Source organism: Pempheris klunzingeri, chromosome 3, assembly GCF_042242105.1.
Source record: "Pempheris klunzingeri isolate RE-2024b chromosome 3, fPemKlu1.hap1, whole genome shotgun sequence".
Lineage (NCBI taxonomy): Eukaryota > Metazoa > Chordata > Actinopteri > Acropomatiformes > Pempheridae > Pempheris > Pempheris klunzingeri.
The window spans coordinates 21,556,756-21,575,887 of record NC_092014.1 but is presented as its reverse complement, the minus strand read 5'-3'; the positions used below and the strand labels follow the sequence as shown (position 1 = coordinate 21,575,887).

At 44.0% G+C, this 19,132-nt stretch overlaps 1 protein-coding gene across 3 annotated transcripts; it reads left to right on the top strand.

The window, feature by feature from the left end:
- Window positions 1-879: 879 nt before the first annotated feature.
- Window positions 880-18,897, top strand: mafgb (v-maf avian musculoaponeurotic fibrosarcoma oncogene homolog Gb). Of its 3 annotated transcripts, none has more exons than XM_070856581.1 (3): window positions 880-937; window positions 15,501-15,566; window positions 15,660-18,897. In XM_070856581.1, exons 2-3 carry the CDS (start codon window positions 15,531-15,533, stop codon window positions 16,143-16,145), a joined length of 522 nt encoding a protein of 173 aa, XP_070712682.1. In that variant the 5' UTR covers window positions 880-937; window positions 15,501-15,530; the 3' UTR covers window positions 16,146-18,897. The 3 variants fall into 3 exon arrangements, with proteins under 3 accessions (XP_070712682.1, XP_070712680.1, XP_070712681.1); XM_070856579.1 differs by lacking the exon at window positions 880-937 and adding an exon at window positions 2,893-3,213; XM_070856580.1 differs by lacking the exon at window positions 880-937 and adding an exon at window positions 3,484-3,912.
- The last annotated feature ends 235 nt before the right edge of the window (window positions 18,898-19,132 follow it).

The following is a 19,132-nucleotide window of genomic DNA, read 5'->3' as shown; positions in this document are numbered from 1 at the left end:
CCGAAAGGTTATTCTCCGCTTGCTTCTGCCTCTGTCCGTTAAGATTAGCCATTCCTGGAGAGACTTCCATTTGCCTCTAATTATTAGACTTCTGTTACCTTTCATTGGTTGGGCGGCTTTGAGCACCTCTTTTCCACCTAAGGTGAAAAGGATGTGCCCTGTGTCAATCATCTTGACACCAGCAGAAGGTCTAAGATGGCAGTTCAATGGCAGATAATCCTGAGTGGAAAGTTTGGACTGTGTGAGTGTGAGTGAAAGAGACACACAGAGAGAATGTGTGTATGTGTGCTCCAGCCCAGCATGGGATTTCTATCCACAGGTAGGCCAGATGCTACCTGTCATCTCCATTCAATCAATATAATCACTGACCTTTGCAGGAACATGGTTGTTTGCATATCGTACCAAAGCCAGGAGGAGTGCCAGAAACCAAGATGAGTAAATAGGTGGAAGGGCCTTCTCATTCTTTTACTCCTCCATCAGCACCACCAAACATCCACCTAATCCTCTCTGAAATGAAAAACTCTGGGAGGCAAGCAAGGAAAGAAATGCTTGAGGGTAGTCAGTCGTCCATGGTCCTCTGTTTCACTGTTTGTGCAGCACTGTGTGTGTGTGTGTGTGTTTGTGTGTGTGTGTTTGTGTGTGTGTGTTTGTGAGACCCGTGCACAACTGTGATCTCCGGGCTGATACAGTATCAGCTTGCTGCAGCTGTCTGGTGAAACGGTCACAGAAAGAGGAAGCTCTGACAGTTACCACACAGTCAGTGATTCTGCAGTATGGGCTTCCCTCTCATGCCACCTTGCAAGGTACAGGTCCAGAGGATTCCTGGGGACGTGCACATTCAGCCGACTGATGCTTAGATAGAAATCAGACGTGCACGGAGGTGAACAGGAGTCGATGAATATGGTCTGTCCTACAAGCAGCAAGTCCTACAACACAAGTATGTACAAATACTCAATTAAAGGTGTATTTGGGATATTACATAAATAAATGTGCTGATGTATCATCAGCATGATATACTCAAGTATGAAAAAGTAAAAGCACTAATACAGAGAGGCCTCTTTCAGAATATTATGATATTATTGATTAGATACTAACTTAGAAGCAGCATTTAATGTTGTATCTAGTTGGGGTGAAACACACACACATACATACATATACTGTATATACACACATATATATGTGTATATATATATATACATATGACCATAAAATACTCTAAGTGTAAAATCCACTAATTTATTTTTAAAATCTGCAAACTAACTTTAAAATATAGCTGTTGAATGAATACAGTTTGGTAAAAAGTACAATATTTTCATCTAAAATGTTGTAGAGTAAAAGCATCATAAAATGTAAGTAGTCAGGTTAAAATACTCCAAATCTTACCAAAATGCAGTACTTGATGGACACATCAAGACTTTTTCAGTTCAGCTTCTGTGAGGGCCTACAAGCACTAGTGGAAGAAGTACTGGAGTAAAAGTACTACCACAGTGTTGAAATGTCACAAGTGAAAACTCAGTAACTAAAAGTGTTCATTGTGCAGAATGTTCCATATCAGAATAACATAATACTGCATTATAATTACTGATGCATTAGCAAGTATACAATACATCACTTTAATGTTGCAGGTAAGGGTGCAGCCTGGGTTTGAAACGACTGGTAGGCACAAAAACCTTTGGAACTGGACCAGTAGATTGCTTCTGCCAGCAACCCAGAGCAGGCGGTGAACGTGGCAGCAAATGGCTGCAATTTAATCTTTCGAGACAATTGCTCCGGATCAAAGTATGTCCACTATGTCAAAGGAGTTTGGTGGCTTTGAACCATGCAGTAGAAAGGCTATTTCTGGTTGAACCAAAAGGATGTCACAGGTCTATCTGAGTAGGGACCCTTTCTGTGATGTTGTCAGACACCTCAAATAACAGTTTGAGCCTGTCAGTGGCAAAGACAAACACTTTTAGTGGACCTTCTTTGATGTGGCACAGTTACCCCAAAGGATTACATTACAGCCATTGTAGCTGTTCACCACCAGTACTCTGGTACCAGCTGGGGCAATTCACTGGAACAATTCCAAAAGGTTTTTTTTACCTACTGAAACACCAGAGTTACACTTTAACAGGCTGCATGTGGGCTAAATATTAGTCATTCCTTAGAAGGGCAGAGTTTACTTTGCCTTCTTAAAGGTCGTTGAAGATGAAATATCAGGTATTTCTTTAATAAACTGAGTGACGTTATCTGGAAATAGGCTGCCAATATTGGTTGAGTGCTTTCTTGTCTTGTACTGAACGTCATTGGTTCCTTAGAGATGGAGATGCAGTACTGATAAACAAGTTTACATGGTGCTAATGGTTTTGTTTTCAAGTTGAGCTGTGATTGAGGATGGATAATGTATGATCAGTTTATAAAGTTTTATGAAAACCGTAAAACTACTGCTATTGCTATTTTTAACTTAATTAAAGATATGAAAAACAGGTTTGAGTGGCATACTATTAAAAGTATATCCGGTGACACAAAATTAAGTCCAAATGAAAGTTTTTTGTGAGTCTGACACTGCCACATCATGTCCCTCAGCTAGAGGAGGTACAACAGTGATTCTCTTATTAAGCTCATCACTCTTTCACACGTTCACAAATAGTAGTCCAGTTTTACAGCTGAGCCTTTTTTCTTTATTTGTGCTTATGAAATAATACAAAAAGTCAAATGGTGAGAAACAAATCACATTATCAACCTCTGGCGTCTCGTTTAACTTTTAAAATGCATAATCGACAGCATCACATGCTTTATTTCTGAGTGCGTCTCTCGGCCCTGTGGTTGTGGAGCCAGCCGGCACTTGAAATGTTCGCTCTAAGTTTAGACATGTGCACAGAGGAGGGGCCGTCCTGTCCCGCTCTCCACGCTGACTCTCCCTCACAGCAGCCCGTCTCACAGTAGTAGTGTCGCGTGTCTCTTTAAATGCGGTTGCGTTGATCCTTCATGAATGAAACCATGTGATCCAAACATCATTTGACGTCTGGCGCCTGCCATAAGACTAAAACAAGCGAGGAAGGAGTGGATATATCTAGAGAGCTGCGAGAAGGCGTGAGCGGAAAAAAAAAAAAAAACATTTCTCCAACTGTCTCTCTCTCTCTCTCTCTCTCTCTCCACACCGGGTCGACCAGCCATCGGCGAACCCAAGCCTTCGACGGTGCGGCGGGGCGAAAGGCGCCGGTTTGACTTCTGGTGAGTCAGCTTTGTCGAAATCAAGACTGAAATATCTTTTTAAAAGTGCTGAATGTATGGGGTGTTGTTTTGCTGAGTGTGCGCGACCACCGCCGCTGCCATGCCGTTAACGGACGCGCTTGTGCTGCCGCTCGTCCCGCCGCCGCCGCCGCCGCCGCGCTGTCCCGCTCAGCCGAACTCGCCGCTGCGCCGCCGCCGCCGCCGCCGTTTAAAGGGCAGCAGTGTGGTAGTGCTGAATCATCACGATCCAGTCGGCTCCCACACCGGTACATGCTCTGCCCAGACCCCGCTCGGTCGCTCGAACAGCCACGCCGGTCGACCGACAGGCGAGCTCATAATAACACAGACAAAGGGGGTGTGCGTTGCGTGCGGTTGTCAAGCTTAAAAAAAAGAAAAGAAAAAAAGAAGCCATGTGTCGGAATTAGAGGAGCGTGCGGCGCGGAGAGTTGGGGAGCAGGTCGGGGCTGTCTGTGCCGCTGGTATGGCCGGGGATTCCCTAGTGTTGTGGCTACTAAAATGGCTAGATATGGAGAATTTGGAAAGTAAGACGAGCTAGGGAAGAACCTCGGCGCAAAGTAACAACAAACCCTCGACAACAACACACAACCTCAACGTTAGCTTCCCGGCTGTCTTCTCCTCGGGGTGCTGAAGCGGTGGACTGTCGCTTCACTACCGGACTCGTCTGTCGCTTCTTCGCAGGTAAGATGGCCAGTCCGTCAAACTGCTTTCTATTTGTTTTTGTTTTGTTATTTCACGGACTCTTGAGGCAGTCTTTCGTCCACTCGCTGCTTTGCTTAGTTGGCATATTGTGAGCTAAGTGAAATGTGTAACGGCCGGCGACAACAATAAGCAACAACTGTGGTGTATTTGTGACTGTCAAGCGGCTAACTAGCCGCGGAGTAGCCGTCTGAGGGGGAGCAGCGGCGGCTCTGTTTTGACATTTGCTTTGTGTCAGACGCTGCTCTTCCGACGGGCCCTCGGTTCGCGTATCTACTCACATTAGCTGATACATTTCACATCTGAGTGACTTGCGCCGCACCGGAGGGGGGATCCGTCTATTTCCTGGCGTGCCCGCTTGTACACACCGGCTGGGCTCGCGGCACAAAGATGCTGAATCATCACAACGTTGTTATTTCTCAACGTTTGCGCGAGCAGAGCGGAGGCATGAGGGAGCCATGGCAACATGGCACCGGCGGCGGGCGGGCGGACAAAGGTCTGGCGCGAGGGAAGGGAGAGCTCGGTTTATATTGGAGGGGGGGAGAGGGGGAGAGGAGGGGGTCGGCTCTGAAATAAACAGGCCCGCACATGAAGTGTAATGTTGACGTGTTTGTGGGATCATTAGAGCTGCTGTGGGCTGAGGAATGGGTGCTTTTAATACGGGTCCTTAATTTGGGTGTTTTTTCACTGAGGTTTGGTTATTCAGCGGGCAGCAGTCAAAGTGGATCAAGGCATAAGGGGAAGGAGCGCACACGGGCATGACGAACATCATGCTGTAAATTATGTAGCTGCTTAACCTGTTCTCACTTTTGAGTTATGACATTTTCGCACGATCAGGTGCACTTGCTGCCCCTCATATCTTGCCCTGACCTCGCTCACTTTTTTGTGTTTAAAACTCCAGAAATCTAAAAATCAGCTTTGTGTGTAAATGCCATTGAATGAATTGGACTAAACAAATGAAAGCTGCAGGGGGAGGATATATTCCCATGGCAGTAACTGATTGCTTGCATGAGTCCACACAGAGTTGACTTGTGCTAAAAAAAGAAAGCACCTTAATGAACTGTAATGTGCTGCAACACAATATCCTCTGATTGATCTCTTAAAGATGGGCCATTATCTGTTGCTTGGTAGCAACCTATGAGCATAGCAACATTTAAACACTGAAGAGTAATAGGGAGGCTCTGTGGGCTCAAGAAAAACAGAAACTTCACCCCCTAATGACTCCATATCAGCAGCTTTAGTTAGAGTCAGCACTCTGCGGAGTGTATCAAAAGTATGTAGTAAGCAAGTTGGCAAGTACTGTAATAGAGGGTCATAATGATGAAACAGTTGTATCAGTATTGGAGAGAAGAGCACCCCCAACCCTCCCTTACTGTCTTTCTCTCACACACACACACACACATTTTTCCCCATTTCCTTTTCTCATTGTGTGTACGCACACACACACACACAACCAAGAGGCTAAACTTTTTATACTTGGTATCAGTATTTAATCAGTGCTTGAAGTGCATTTCTCTGTCAAGTACTTTCCCCATCCTTCCCTGGTGTTCACGGTAATTGAACGCTGACCAATGCTTATGTGTGCAACTTTGCTGATGGTGGCGGAGCGGCAAGGCGCGCGGAGCAAGGGGGATGAAGGAAGAGGGAGGAAGAATGAGAGATGGGATTTGCGGAGAGATTGAGAACAAGGACCTTTTTGTCTTCAAGGCATTCCCCTGAAAATGCTGAGGCGAAGCAAATGCGCTCTCGCTTGACAGATGGCGTTTTCACTTGTTACTTACCACAGCTAGTTTCTTTGCCTTGTCGTGTGCATGTGTGTGTGAGTGTGCAAAGAGAGCAGGAGATATTAAACACCTATAGATGCTAAGATCTAGTTGCCGTAGGGGCTGAGTGTGTGTGCATGAGAGAGGGAGAGAGAGCACGGTAAGCACCAAGGTTAAAAACTGTGTGTGTGTGTGTTCCTTGTTGCACTTGCAAGATGTAGAAAGAAGATGAAGCAATGGGATTTTACTATCAGTTGGCCATTACAACACTTTGTTAAGCGATGGAAAGTAATCAACTGCCAAGTAAAATGTCTGACCTGAAGCTTCTCTGTTCAGGAGGAAGTCCTAAGTAATGAGTGTAACATCACCGTTTTACCACATCAGAGGAACGTGTGTGTGTGCTCCTATGAACTCGTTTGATTCCCTGCATGTACAGAGGTCAAGTTGATGTAACACTATGTAAAACCTCCTCAAGGTATGTGAGGAAGGAGGGATGGGACAGCAGCTTCCGAGTTAAGACAAGTGTTCATCTTACTGAAAGGAGGAGATGCACTCATGTTGAGATCTGAAACAATTAGTCGATTAATCAATTGGTCAACAAGAAAATTAAAAAGCAATAGTTTTGATTGACTGAATAGCTGCAAAATGCTAAGAATGACTGGTTCCACCTTATCAGATGGGAATAGTTGCTGTTTTTTTCCTCTCTTATGATGATAAACTGGATATCTTCAGGTTTTGGTCAGATGGGAAAATCTGTTTGAATGTGACAGCTTGGGCTTTAGAAAATTGTGATGATCATTTAAAATGTTTTATTTTTTTGCATATTATGGGCCAGTCGATTGTTGAGAAAACAATCGTCAGATAAATCACAAATAAAAGTGATATAGTTGCCACAATATTCATGTTACTGATTAGTATTGTCTTACAAACCTTGTCTGGCTTGTGTTTTGTCCTGCAGCTAATTATTATTTTATCATTATCGATTACATTTTGCGGCAAATCATTTAGCCTATTCATTGCCAAAAAAGTGTCCAAAAATGCCCATCGGTGAAGGTGACATCTTCAAATGTCTTGTTTAATTTTGCCTAAAAGTCTCAGTTTACAAAGATATATGACAAAGAAAAGCAGCATATCCTCTCGTCTGAGAGTCTGGAATTGGAGAATATTTGGCACTGTTTCACTATGTTGATCAAAAAATTACTGAAACTTTTAATTAATAATTTTCCTATCCATGAATTGACTAATCCTTTCAGCTCTAGTTTTATTACTTTTCCTACAAACATGCAATAAAATACTGTACTCTATAGGTAAATGTGAAGCAAATAACTTTTATCTAATTGACTGCCGGTAGGAATGGGTGTCATTACTTATAGATGCTGGCGCCAATAAAAGATCTGGTTTTCTGCACTGATATACCTCCTAAACCAATATCTTCTTTGACAACTAATTTTAAAGAATATAAAACGTTTTCCTATAAACGTCTGAAATGCTTCAGCATTTAATTTTGTCTGAACGCAGAGCAGCCGTACTAGAACTTCCTGTACAAGACAGGTTTTGATCTCGTTGCTATGGACACATTGCGGCTGGTAATAAAAAGTTAGATGCCTGGCAATAGCTGTCAGTCAGGTGTTTATTCCAACCTATAACGCTGAGGTACAGCATCATAACGTGTTCCTGTTGTATCGTTTCTATATCTACCCCTGCTCCTCGGTTGCATCAAAGGAGAAGCTTCAGAGAGGCAGCATTCATTGCAGGGCTTTAGTACTGGATTGCATTAGATTGCGCAGGTGTTCACAATATTGTGTCCACCTCCTGTGTGTGTGTGTGTGTGTGTGTTTGTTTGGGTGTGCATGTGTCGGAGAGTTTGGTGTTTGCGGAGATAATTTTTAAGTAGCGTCTGCATGTTTATGATCTGCTTTACTATTGGGATCCATTTCATTAAAAAAAATGTCTGGTTATGTTTGCACATTTCTGAGGGTGAGAGAGAAGTAAAAAGAGGGAAGTAAAAGCAGGAATAAAAGAGGGAGTCGGAGAGTGGGTGAGAGAGAGGCAGAGAGAGAAAAGGAAGCAGTGGGGCAGATCAATAGTTGAGTGTTTTTTCTCCACAGTAATGATGAAATATGGTGTAAGCAGATCTGGTGCATAATCATTGCTGTGCTCCACTGTTTTTCCTGCTTCCGTGTGAGTGTGCTGCTTGTCCTTGTGTTATTTTGACTTTGTGTGTGTGTGTGTGTCTGTGTGTGTGTGTGTGTTAGCTGTACCCTCCCTCCACAAGTGTCTTGACTCCGTATTTACATACCCTCCCCGAGAGCCAAAAAAATGCATGAAATCCAGATGAATCCCATTGCAACATGCAGGAGAAGTCAAATGGATTAGGCGATGGAAAACAAGTTTAAGGTCAGTCTCAGAGTGTCAGGTTACTGATCCAGCCTTCTGTCCTGAAATGGCTGTGGTGTGTTCAAACACCAATATTACAAAGCCTCTTCTCTGTATCAGTAATCGCTCTGTGATCAGCACTCTTTGAGTCAAGTTCTCATGTTTTCCCTCTGAGGACCTTTGGGCTTATTTTGGAGCTTTTTTGAGAGGCCACCAGTGAAAGGAGACTACTCATTCCCACACATACCCAAATAGACACACACGCACTCCATAGCATAGAAATGATTTTATTTTGCACGCAGTGTTGAGGTATTGAGAACGTAGCCGTGGAGATTCAAGGCCCTGGTAACAGGAGTATCCGTACCAGCGGTTGTCTACCGGTTGCATCATCTCTCTGCGCCAAATTGCCGCATTTTTTAACTGCAGTGTGACGATCCTAGAATTGTGGTGTGAATTTCTGAACCTCTTAAATAAAATAAAAACACACACACACATACACAGTGTGGATCAATGCCAAGGAGCAAAGAGAGGGAAACAAAGATATGTGTGTGCCTCAACTGTGGCGCCTGCTCTTTGCCTTCACCTGTGGCATTAAATTATTTCCGAGCAACAACAGTCCTCCGCTGAGGTTTAAATTCCCTGTTTGCTTCGAAGCCTGGTTGGGGAACTCCAAACACTCCAGTCCTGAAACCTGAAATCACCTTCAGAGTGATCGATTGTGATTGATGGGAAGGGGCAATGGCATCTGGAGTCAGGTTTAACTCTGTAACCATTTTTAACTGCCACACCTGATGAGAGTAAAGCACGTTGATCCTCTCTGGATGCTGCTGCTTTTTCTTGTTTTTTCAACCGACTGTAACTAAAATATCTGATCTATTTATAATATTGGTTTTCATTGTCGGTCAATCTGCCTAACTAACCTGACAACTTTTTAAAAATTGTAAAAATAAATTTTGAATTGATTGGTTATTTCATCTATAAAAAGATGAAGTGATGGAGAATCTACACATGTCTTGTTCTGTTTGACCAAAGATATACAAATCACTATCGTAGAGGGGAAAACCTGAAAACATTCACATTTACGTAGCTGGAACCAGTGAATCTTTCAACTTTTTTTGATTTAAAACATCTATTTAAATCTTTTAATTAGTAGTATCGTAAGTAATATAGAAACAGAAACACTTTTTTGGAAGATGCACTAAGTTGGCTGAACACATACAAAACATTCAAGTTTGCAACTTGGAGGAAAAAGAAAAACTTTTATCAGGATAAACTTTATAGAACTCATTATAACTTTTCCACATAAACATATGTTATGTGAAAGTGTGTGGAAGTGTGTATATGATGGCCTTGTATATATTTTTGATATTTGATACATAGTGTAGTGGTGTGGGTTGAACAAAATGTAAACTATGAAAGAAAAGAGACATTCTACATGCCTACATACCACCGTCGTGTGTGCGTGTGTGTGTGTGTGTGTGAGAGCCTGTCATACCATCTGACAGCAACCGTGGAACCTTAAAATGGTCACCAAGAATGTCCCGGTGCTAAAGGCCACCACTCTCCACGAGACCTCTGTGAGCGCCAAGCACATCTCCCCTTGTTCACTTCTGGTCTTGAATGTGTGCCAAGAAGTTTCTGATGATATTTCCTCGTTAATGTTATGCGAGCCACACGATGTTTACTCTGCCGCTGCACCAGAACTTTCTCTTTGTCTCCAGCTAGTATTGCTGACCGGGGAATGTACGGCGTCTGGGGGAAATCAACTCAAAATGTCGTTCAACTTATCGTTGTCTCCCTCACAGCCCTCTGTTTGTTATTCACACACCAACTTAACCTACGGTACATGGTTTCTCTCCTCTGTAAAAAAAAAAAAAAAAAGAAGAAAAAAAAGCACTTATGAAAAAAAGGAGCCTGAGCTCAATTGCCTGACAGTGCAGTTTTTTTTGCTTGTGTTGGGAAATTTGTCATCACACTCCGACTTACTACCTGGAATGGGAAAAACGTGTCGACGCCAGGACTTTTTCTCGCCTTTAATAACACACTTGCACAAACACTGTCTCGTGCACACTTAACCAGCGCACGCGCACACACACACACACACAAAACCCTTTATGAACTCTCAGAAAAGTGTGAAAGTGATCGCTCCTCTCTCGCCATATATTACAGTATCAGTGTGAGGGGCCAGACTCTTGCTCCTTTGTAAGTCTTTCCCTGTGTTTTCTCCATCTCCCCTGCTCTGTTATCATCCTCATGTCACGCTCTGCATACCTGCCAGTTAATAGCTTCCTCTGTCTCCACACACACACACACACACACACACACACACACACACATGCAGCTCACAAACTGGTGTACCCCCCACCCTTCACTTCCTCGCCCTCTCTCCATGGTCCTGTATCTCTGCTGTGAGTCTGCCCCCTCTCTGCACACAGGTTGCCATTATTGCCGATCTGATTCCTAATTCTCAATTAGCCTCCACACAGTGCTCGTAGTTAATTATTTACTAACTCCCTCAACACCCTTGATCTAGCCCACGCTAGATCAATGAGCGCTGCTCCCTCTTTCTTTAAAAAAAAGCCAAAGGTGGACTGCAGCCAGGAGCCGAGCTCTGTGGCGCTCTGAGGTTTTAATTCGCTCTCCCCACATTTTGCTCTCTTTATGTCTTTGCATCATGTCCTTCCCTATGACTTGCTGTGTGTCTTCGCTGCCTCACTCGGCTGCCGTCCTTTGTGCTCCCCGTTATTGCTCAGAGAGTTGCCTGAGGGAGGAAGCGCAGTTAAGGCAGTTGTTGTGTTGGGATTATTCAATAAAGACAGACTGCATCACAAATGACTTGTGACTCCTACAATCTATTCTTGATCATTCTCTTTATGCTTGCTTGTTTATGCTCGCGTACACCCACACACACCAGCCCCCAGGTTGCTTTTGAAGCGCTTAATCTGGCTATTTATTTTCCTGTGTGTGTGTGTGTGTGTGTGCATCGTGCCACCAGCTTTTAAGTAGTGAGTCTCTTTCTAAGAAATTCCTCTCTGTGTGGCGGTAGTGGTTGGAGCAAAAGGTTCTCTCAAACAAGATTAATTAGAGCTCTGTCTGAAGCCAGCCACACACACACACACACACACACACACACACACACACACAGAGTTCATTATCCTGCTCGTCTGCACTACATGAAGAGAAAGGAGTTGTGCTGTATGTCTTGTGCAGTTTCTTGTGCTCTTTAATCCATCTTTATAAGCCCCATGATCGCTGTGTTCACCTTCTGTCACACTATTACTCTCGTTTTCATCCTTTCTCCAGGACTGGATTTGTCAACAAGACAGGATGTGGGATTTTTTTTTCTGTGTGTGTGTGTGTGTGTGTGTGTGAGACAGAGAGAGAGAGAGAGAGCAGGAGGTTGGGAGAGAGAGAGAGATGGTCAGCAGTAGTTTCATTGCACTGGATCAGCTTCAGAACTTTTCTAATTGGAGGTTTTAGTCGTGGTCGTTGCTGAGTTCAGGGTTTTTTTTCTACCCCAATCCCCCTCCATCCATTCCTCCCTCCTTGGCCCCCCCCCCCTCCGTACCCAACAGCTAAGCTCTTACAAATGTGTTGAGGATGCATTTTCACCCAAACGCTTTCCCACCCCCTCCTCTCTCCTCCTTCTCTGCCCACCCTCCCATCCTGTTCCTCCTCAGCGGTGTTCCTCCCTCCATCCCCACCTCTGTCCCCCTCCTCCTTCTCTCCCCCCCCTCCCTACTCATTTGCGTCTCTCTTTTTCTTCTCTTCTTTCTCCCTTGTCATTTGCACCCCCCACCCCGTCCTCCCTCCATACTCAGCATTTTTCTCGTTTGTGGGTGTGATGTCTCCGCTGTAACACTAATCAGCTCTGGAGACGTCAGCATTCTTGCAGTCCTCCTTCACCACCAGCAGCAGTCCTCCCCCTCCTTCTTCTCCATCCTTACCTAGTCTGTCTTCACCTTACTATCCTAACTCCTTGCGCTCTTTTCTCCTCGCCGTCTTATCTTTTGTTCTCTTCTAGCCATATTTTACTCGTCTCCATCACCTCTCACCACCTTCCTCTATTGCTGTCCCCGTCCCTATGTCCCCATCATCGGTGTTTGTGAGAGAGTGTGTGTGTGTGTGTGTGTTGTCTCTCCACTGTAACGGTAAGCAGCTCTGCTCTTGAGTTGTCAGCGTTCTTTTGGTTGCTCCATAAAAATACAGCCTGCCACAGCAAAAAAGCTGTCTGTTGTAGCAACAGTGACTGTGGCATTGACCACACCGCAGCGACCACCCTGCAAGCATTATGGGAAGGACACCTCTGGCACTTTGTGTGTCTGTGTCTGTGTGTGTGTGTGTATGTGTTTGTGTACACCCAAGATGAATGGCGATGCCTTTGCTCAGCAGATGATCTTTAACCTGGGTGACTTACACATGGCCAGAGCTCTCTCTCACACACACACAAACTAGTTTACAGCAGTTTTATGCTGTGGTGTAGGTCAGCTTTTTTGTTGTCTAACCTTGATGAAACAGGCCCCAAACTTAATGTAATGTCCTGCTCTCCAAGTGTATACTACTAACACCACTTCTACCACTACTCTTACTATAACTACTGTGATAGCAAAGTAGACGCACACCGACGAGAGCCTAAACCATCGATTAGTCAGAAAGTTCATTGCCAAAAATTGTAATAATCTAATAATCTTTTTAGTCATATTTTGTAAGCAAAAATGAATTAATTTTAGCTACTCAAGTGTGAACCCATGCTATCTTAAATATAAAATGTTATATTTTAGAATTTGAGATGGGCATTTTATAGGACCTTTTATTGGCTTTTATAGATTTTCCCTTTTTTTTTTTTCTGCCTTTGTTAGACAGGTGATAGTATAGAGACACACAGGAAATGAGGGAATAGAAAGAGAGGCATGAGATGCAACAACATTCAGAAATTGCACCTGGGATGTTGTGGTTATGTGTTTCAAGCATTCAGCTACCAGGACGTCTTAATAATTGGCAGATTAATCAATAATGAAAATGATCTTCAGTTGTATCCATAGCACAGATACCATCATTTTCTTAACTCCGTCAGTGTGTTGTCAAGTAGAGAGTGAAGCCTCTGAAACATGCATGTACATTATGTTTAAAAGCCACACGTATCAAGCATTGTATGGCACTTTAACCATAACACGTTTGTGTAGTTGCAGCGACCGTTTTACGTGTGTGTTTTATCGTGCCCCACTGGCATGGCGGCAGGGGAATGCATGTGTGCTTGTTTGCTGGCATGCTTTTTGTTTGTATGTAGATGGGGCTGGGAGGGGGTTGGGGTTTTGGGCACAGGGGAAATAAACCAGTGCCTGGCAGGAAAACAGCCTCCTTTTTTGCCCCCTCTGTTTTCCCTCTCCCCCCTCTCTTTAACGCCCCCACCCCCAACAGCCACCCCCAGTCTTCATGTCTTTGATCCGTCTATTGTGCGATGATGCACCTCCAGCTGTAGGAGGCTGCTTTCCAACAAAACGCAAGATTGAAGATTGCGGAGTACATGGGGATGGAAGCATTTGTTTGTTGAGAAGAAGATTTATGTGTACACAATTAAATGAAAGATGATTTATAATTGCCTGACTTTAACCCATTAAGGAGTGCTTGAAGTGCTGGAGTCACTGCTGTTTCTTCATCATAGTAAAAACCTCCTGTGCGAGGACAAGTGTAGCATCACTCCTTACCAATATTCTTCATCATTTCAGTGAAGTTTTTAGATGCATGCATGGTGAGCGCACACATGATTACTTGTAGTGTACGTTTTTATTTGATCTGCAGCTATTTATAAATGTCAGATTTGTGGCAGCGCCCGCACAAACACTCACGCACCCTCACAGACAGACAGGCACAGGTGCATTGTGGGGGAAGCTCTCTGGCACTATGAGCGCCGGGCCTTTTGACAGAAAAAGAGTAAGAATGAAACAAGAGCAGACAGCTTGCCTCGTGTCACTTATATGTTATCACTTCCTTAAACACAGAGCTTTTTAATTTAAAAACTTAAGAAATATGACTTATGTCCAAATCTGCTCCTTACTTCTTTAAACTGGCCCTGCACTGAAAGACATCAGAGAGTATAAATACATACAGGAAGACAACAGGCTGTCTGTAATCTGCAAATTGGTTTAACTGAACTTCTGATTCAGCAGAATCAAGTGTGACGGTCTGGCTAAAAAGCTGTTTCTTTTTTTATGCTTTGAGGACAACCACATTTCACTGTTCATGGGACAGCCAATCACATGCAGGCACGTTCTCTCTTTGACCCCCCTCGTGCCCTGTAGGCTTTCCTGAGGCTGCACATATCAATTGGGCGAACCCTCACCTTTTAGGATGGGAGTTAGAGCGTTGTAAGGGGTGCAAAAAGAGAGATGAAAAGTGACAGAGGAGAGCAGAAATTTGCGCGGCAGTAGATGAGAGGGAGAAAGAGAGAGAGAAGGGGGGAGGGAGGGGTGAGAGGGTGAGATCAGGAATCTGCTGAGTCATCATGACTGGTCTCATGATGATCGCTCAGCAGCAGCAACAATAGCCGCACTTTATCGAACACACACACACGCACACACACTCTCACACATACACACACACACACAGGTCTGAGAGATGAGAGCCAGACCAGCGCACCATACAAAGCATCTCATTGAAGGCTTGTGGAGATGCTCATCTGTGGAGCTGTGTGCTCTAAGGACTGATCTCATCTTTTGCCCTTCCAGGCTCCCTCTTTGTTGACGTCTGATTCACACTCTTTTGTCTCCATCCTTTTGTCTCTTGTTTCCACTTTTGTACAAATGCGTACACTTGGTTTTATTTGGTTCCCCTTCATTTTATCCCCAGCAGATGTAGGCCTATATTTGTCTTTCTACTTTTCCCCAGTCTCTATGCTACAGTCTCGGCTAAGTCGTGTGTGTGTGTCTGTTAGGGCTCTAACAGTTGGTTTTTCCCCTGGAGTCCTTCCCACCATATTTTTACCACTTCCTCTTCTTTCACGTTCATTTCATTTCAGTTGGCCTAAAGCCAGCCAATAAGAGTTCAACAACACAAAGGTAGTGGGCACTGTCGGTGTAACCACCAGGAAACAGGAAGTCAGGGAAATTCTAAGAAAAGTATGTGTGTCACTTTCACTCAAACTCTGTGACACAGATGCATGATACTGCAGCAGGCTCACACAGCAGTGCTCCAACAGTAGGTCTCAGTTTGGTGTGTCTCCACTGGTTCAGGTGGGTATTGACACACACACACACACACACTCAACTACAGCAGGACAGTATGTTTTTTATTGATCTCAAGGAAGCGTTGTTCTTAAGCATAGTGACGGTCTCTTTTAATGCTATTACTCTGTTAACTGGCTTTACGCAGAACTTGAGCTGTCTTTTACAATGTTTCTTAGCTCGTGCTGTGTTCTGTCTTGCGTCTCTGCAGGTCTGTTCAGAAGAGCAAGGCTCTTGTGGCATGACGACGACTAACAAAGGAAATAAAGCCTTGAAGGTAAGAGAGTACATATTTTACCCTGAATTCTCTGTATTTGGTTTGCTGTACTGCCTCTGTCTCACCCCCCCTCCTCCCTCCTGTTTCCTCCAGGTGAAGCGTGAGCCGGGGGAGAATGGCACCAGCCTCACAGACGATGAGCTGGTGACCATGTCGGTGCGGGAGCTGAACCAGCACCTCCGAGGGCTCTCCAAGGAAGAGATCCTGCAACTGAAACAACGGCGGCGCACCCTAAAGAACCGGGGCTACGCCGCCAGCTGCCGGGTGAAGCGGGTCACCCAGAAGGAGGAGCTGGAGAAGCAGAAGGCCCAACTGCAGCAGGAGGTGGACAAACTGGCCAATGAGAATGCTTCCATGCGCGTTGAGCTGGACGCACTGAGGTCTAAGTACGAGGCGTTACAGACGTTCGCCAGGACTGTGGCACGGACCCCCACTGTCGGGGTCGGGGTTAGGGGTGGGGGCGGAGGAGGAGGGGGAGGGGTGCCGTCATCAGTCATCGGCCCGCTCATACCAGGGAAGGTGGCAACGGCGACGAGCGTGATCACAATAGTGAAGTCAAAAACAGATGCACGGTCTTGAGGGAGGTAAAGATAGATGAGGGGGTATCAGGATGGAGATCAGCTGCGGCAGAGCAATTCTTCTTCTCCACCGGCCACCTCTCCTCCACCTGCACTGACCTCAAACAGCTGGGCAGCCTCGATCATGTTCCTGTCACCTGTCTCCCATCAGTGCGGGTGAAGGAAAGGATGGAAGCAGAGGAAGATTATTAAGACAACAAAGATGCAAGCCCTTGGTCAGCGCATTATCATTTAGCACAGGACAAATAAACAGGGTTTCTACGGTCACTGAAAGCCTGGAAAAGTCAAAGAATTTGAGATTAGTTTTATTCCAGACTAGGGAGAAAAAAATGTGAAAACCTATGAAATGCCCAAAAACACTTTGGAAAAATCATGTAATTCTGTTCAGTTGCCATTCAAGTCAGTCACGTGTTCAGTGTTCAAGTTTTACTGCTGGTAGATCCAGATACCTGTGAATGCGTAATAATCTGAAGTTGTAGAACATTTAAATTCCCTGCCCCAACAAAAATGCATTACACGTGTACAAGAATCAGACGGAGGGTATTAAAATGTATGGGTTGCAGGAAAGTCATTGGATTAGATTGGCACAAAGACTGTTGGGCCCCTGAGTGAGATTTCACGTGACCTGCTGATTTCAGTGGCTGCAGAGAAGTCCCACCTTGCTCGACCCAGCCAAGAACCTTTTCAGAAGTGTACTATAGAAAAATATATATTACACAATGGTGGTAACTGTATTTCTACTGTTTTGTACTGTGTCGTCATTCACATGAGGTCCAAAGTGTATTCTCTGTGTGTCAATTGTTATATATCAGGAATTCTGTGAAATTCTGTGGCGCGTGTTTGTTTTGGTATTGCTATATTTAGTTGGCTGTAGGTTTTTCTACAAGCTCTTAACTTTCTATGTCCATCTCTCTCTCTCTCTCTCTCTCTTTTGCTTATTCTTTCTCTGTCCTTCCATTTTTCAAATTCCAGCTGGTTTCCAGTTATTGCACGCAGTACTTCCTGGATCTAACAGAAAGAGAGAGGGGAAAGGAATTGATATTAGCAAAAAGCAAACAAAAAAACACAAGATACCGTAGAGAGATGGAGATGAAGTTACTGAAAGTCACTGACTTTATCTCAGCTTGTAAGAATTTTCAGGGAAATGGTTCATTCAATTCATTAAGATGATGAAGTTGTTTATTATTCAAGAAAATTGGAAGGGCAAGTGCCTTGGTCTCCCAATGATATGCACCAAGAAGAAGTCAAGAGGACGTTAGGAATTATGGGAGGACGGCGGAGATTCATTGCAGGCGTTTGCTTTTACCTGTGCTTAATGGGATACACTGACCAATCAGGAATCAGGTTGTGAAAGCATTTAACTCTCGCTGGGCGTTGTTGTATGAGCTGTGTAGTACCCATCAGGATTAACTATATTAATAGCATCCATTTATGTGACTTGGCAGTTCATGTATTTCAAGAAAAATGAAAACAACACAAAAGGACACAGAATATGCCTTTTGGAAAGGTAATATCCCGTTACAAGTCCACACCTGTTTCATTCTAACAGCTTGGTCGACATGTTTATGAATTTGATCGGCTACTGGCGCAGAAATCTAGGTTGTTACACCTACAGAAAAATTTTGTGCTTCAGCTCAAAGTGCTTTGTGTTGCATTCCTCTCGCTTTTGCAGTTGCAAAGCTCACTTTGCAACTGCAAATGTGATTACTGACAATGCAGTCAGCCAGCAGGGACAGCGGTGAGAAATTCTCTCTGAATTTCCAGTCACACAAATGGGATGTTACTTCACGCGAGTTTTACCATAAAAGTAGTCTTATGTGGTGTTCTATACTCAAAGAATCTTTGTCTATGTATGGTAGAGTCTGGAATTTTATAAAGACAATTATCTTTGCATTGTTTGTAACAACCTGTAAAAAAAGGTATAACAAAATCTGTTTGATATACAGTATCTCTCTATTTTGCAATTGTACCAAAAGTGGCTTAACTACTGAATAGCTTTGTTTTTCTCTAGTGACTAGGCACGTGTGTGTAACCGTGAACTAGCGTGTGGTGTGCTGTGTAGACATGTGACGAGGTAACTATAACGTTCACTATTTCATGGATATGACTTTGATTTCAGGCCGAGGCGGGTGATGACACAGTGGGTAACTGCACCCTTTCTCTAATCAAAACATCTTTGTCCTCCCGACCCCGTCATTCAGCTCCAGCACTGCAGACGTTGTTAGACCGTGTGTTTATCCGCTCGTAATCTGCACTCATGATTCGTACATTTTAAGTTCGCTCTGGCAGACCCATCCTCCGTGCTCCTCAACGGGCCTTCCTCTGGCCCTCACAGTGTCGTAGAGCTCGTCATTGCAGATGAACTGACCGACGAGATGAGGAAGTGTTATGGTTAACCTCACAAGCTTCGTGATGTTGTGTATTCAGGTCATCTGGCGAGGAGATAGAGGTGTGAAACTCAGCAGAGGGCCTATAGGGCTGCATCCCCCCCGACCCCTTCAATAAGTTATTTTTGTAGTGTGTGATAATGGTATTTGTTTTTGCGGTGTACATTTCTATAGTTATGTATATATAATGTTGTTCCTGTTATGTTTGTTTTTGAGCTGTCCTGTGAGTGTCAGGGAAGTGAAGCAAATTTGTTAATGTATTTAGTGTTTTATGAAGTGAAAATGTGTGTTTTGCTATTTAATGGTTTGTCTGTCCAGAGTTAGGTTTACCTTATAAAGTACAATTGCCTCAAACTGTTTTTTTTTTTTTTTTTAAACAAAGGAAAACCTGATTTAAATTGAGTTATTTATCGAAGCAGAAGCAATTTACAACAGGAAAAAAAAGAACAGTACAGACATTCAGCCTTTTACCTGAACCGCTACTTTTCCACTGTGAAGAAAAAAGGGGTTAGCTAGCCTACTGCTGTGCAGTTATTAAGATTAGCAAGGAATGTCATCATCTGTTCCCTACATTAACATGAAATATAATTTAAGCAGGCGA

Coding starts and splice junctions, on each gene's coding strand:
- mafgb (XM_070856581.1), top strand. CDS start 15,531: ATGACGACGACTAACAAAGGAAATAAAGCCTTGAAG. Junction 15,567..15,659: donor AAGGAAATAAAGCCTTGAAG/GTAAGAGAGTAC, acceptor TGTTTCCTCCAG/GTGAAGCGTGAGCCGGGGGA.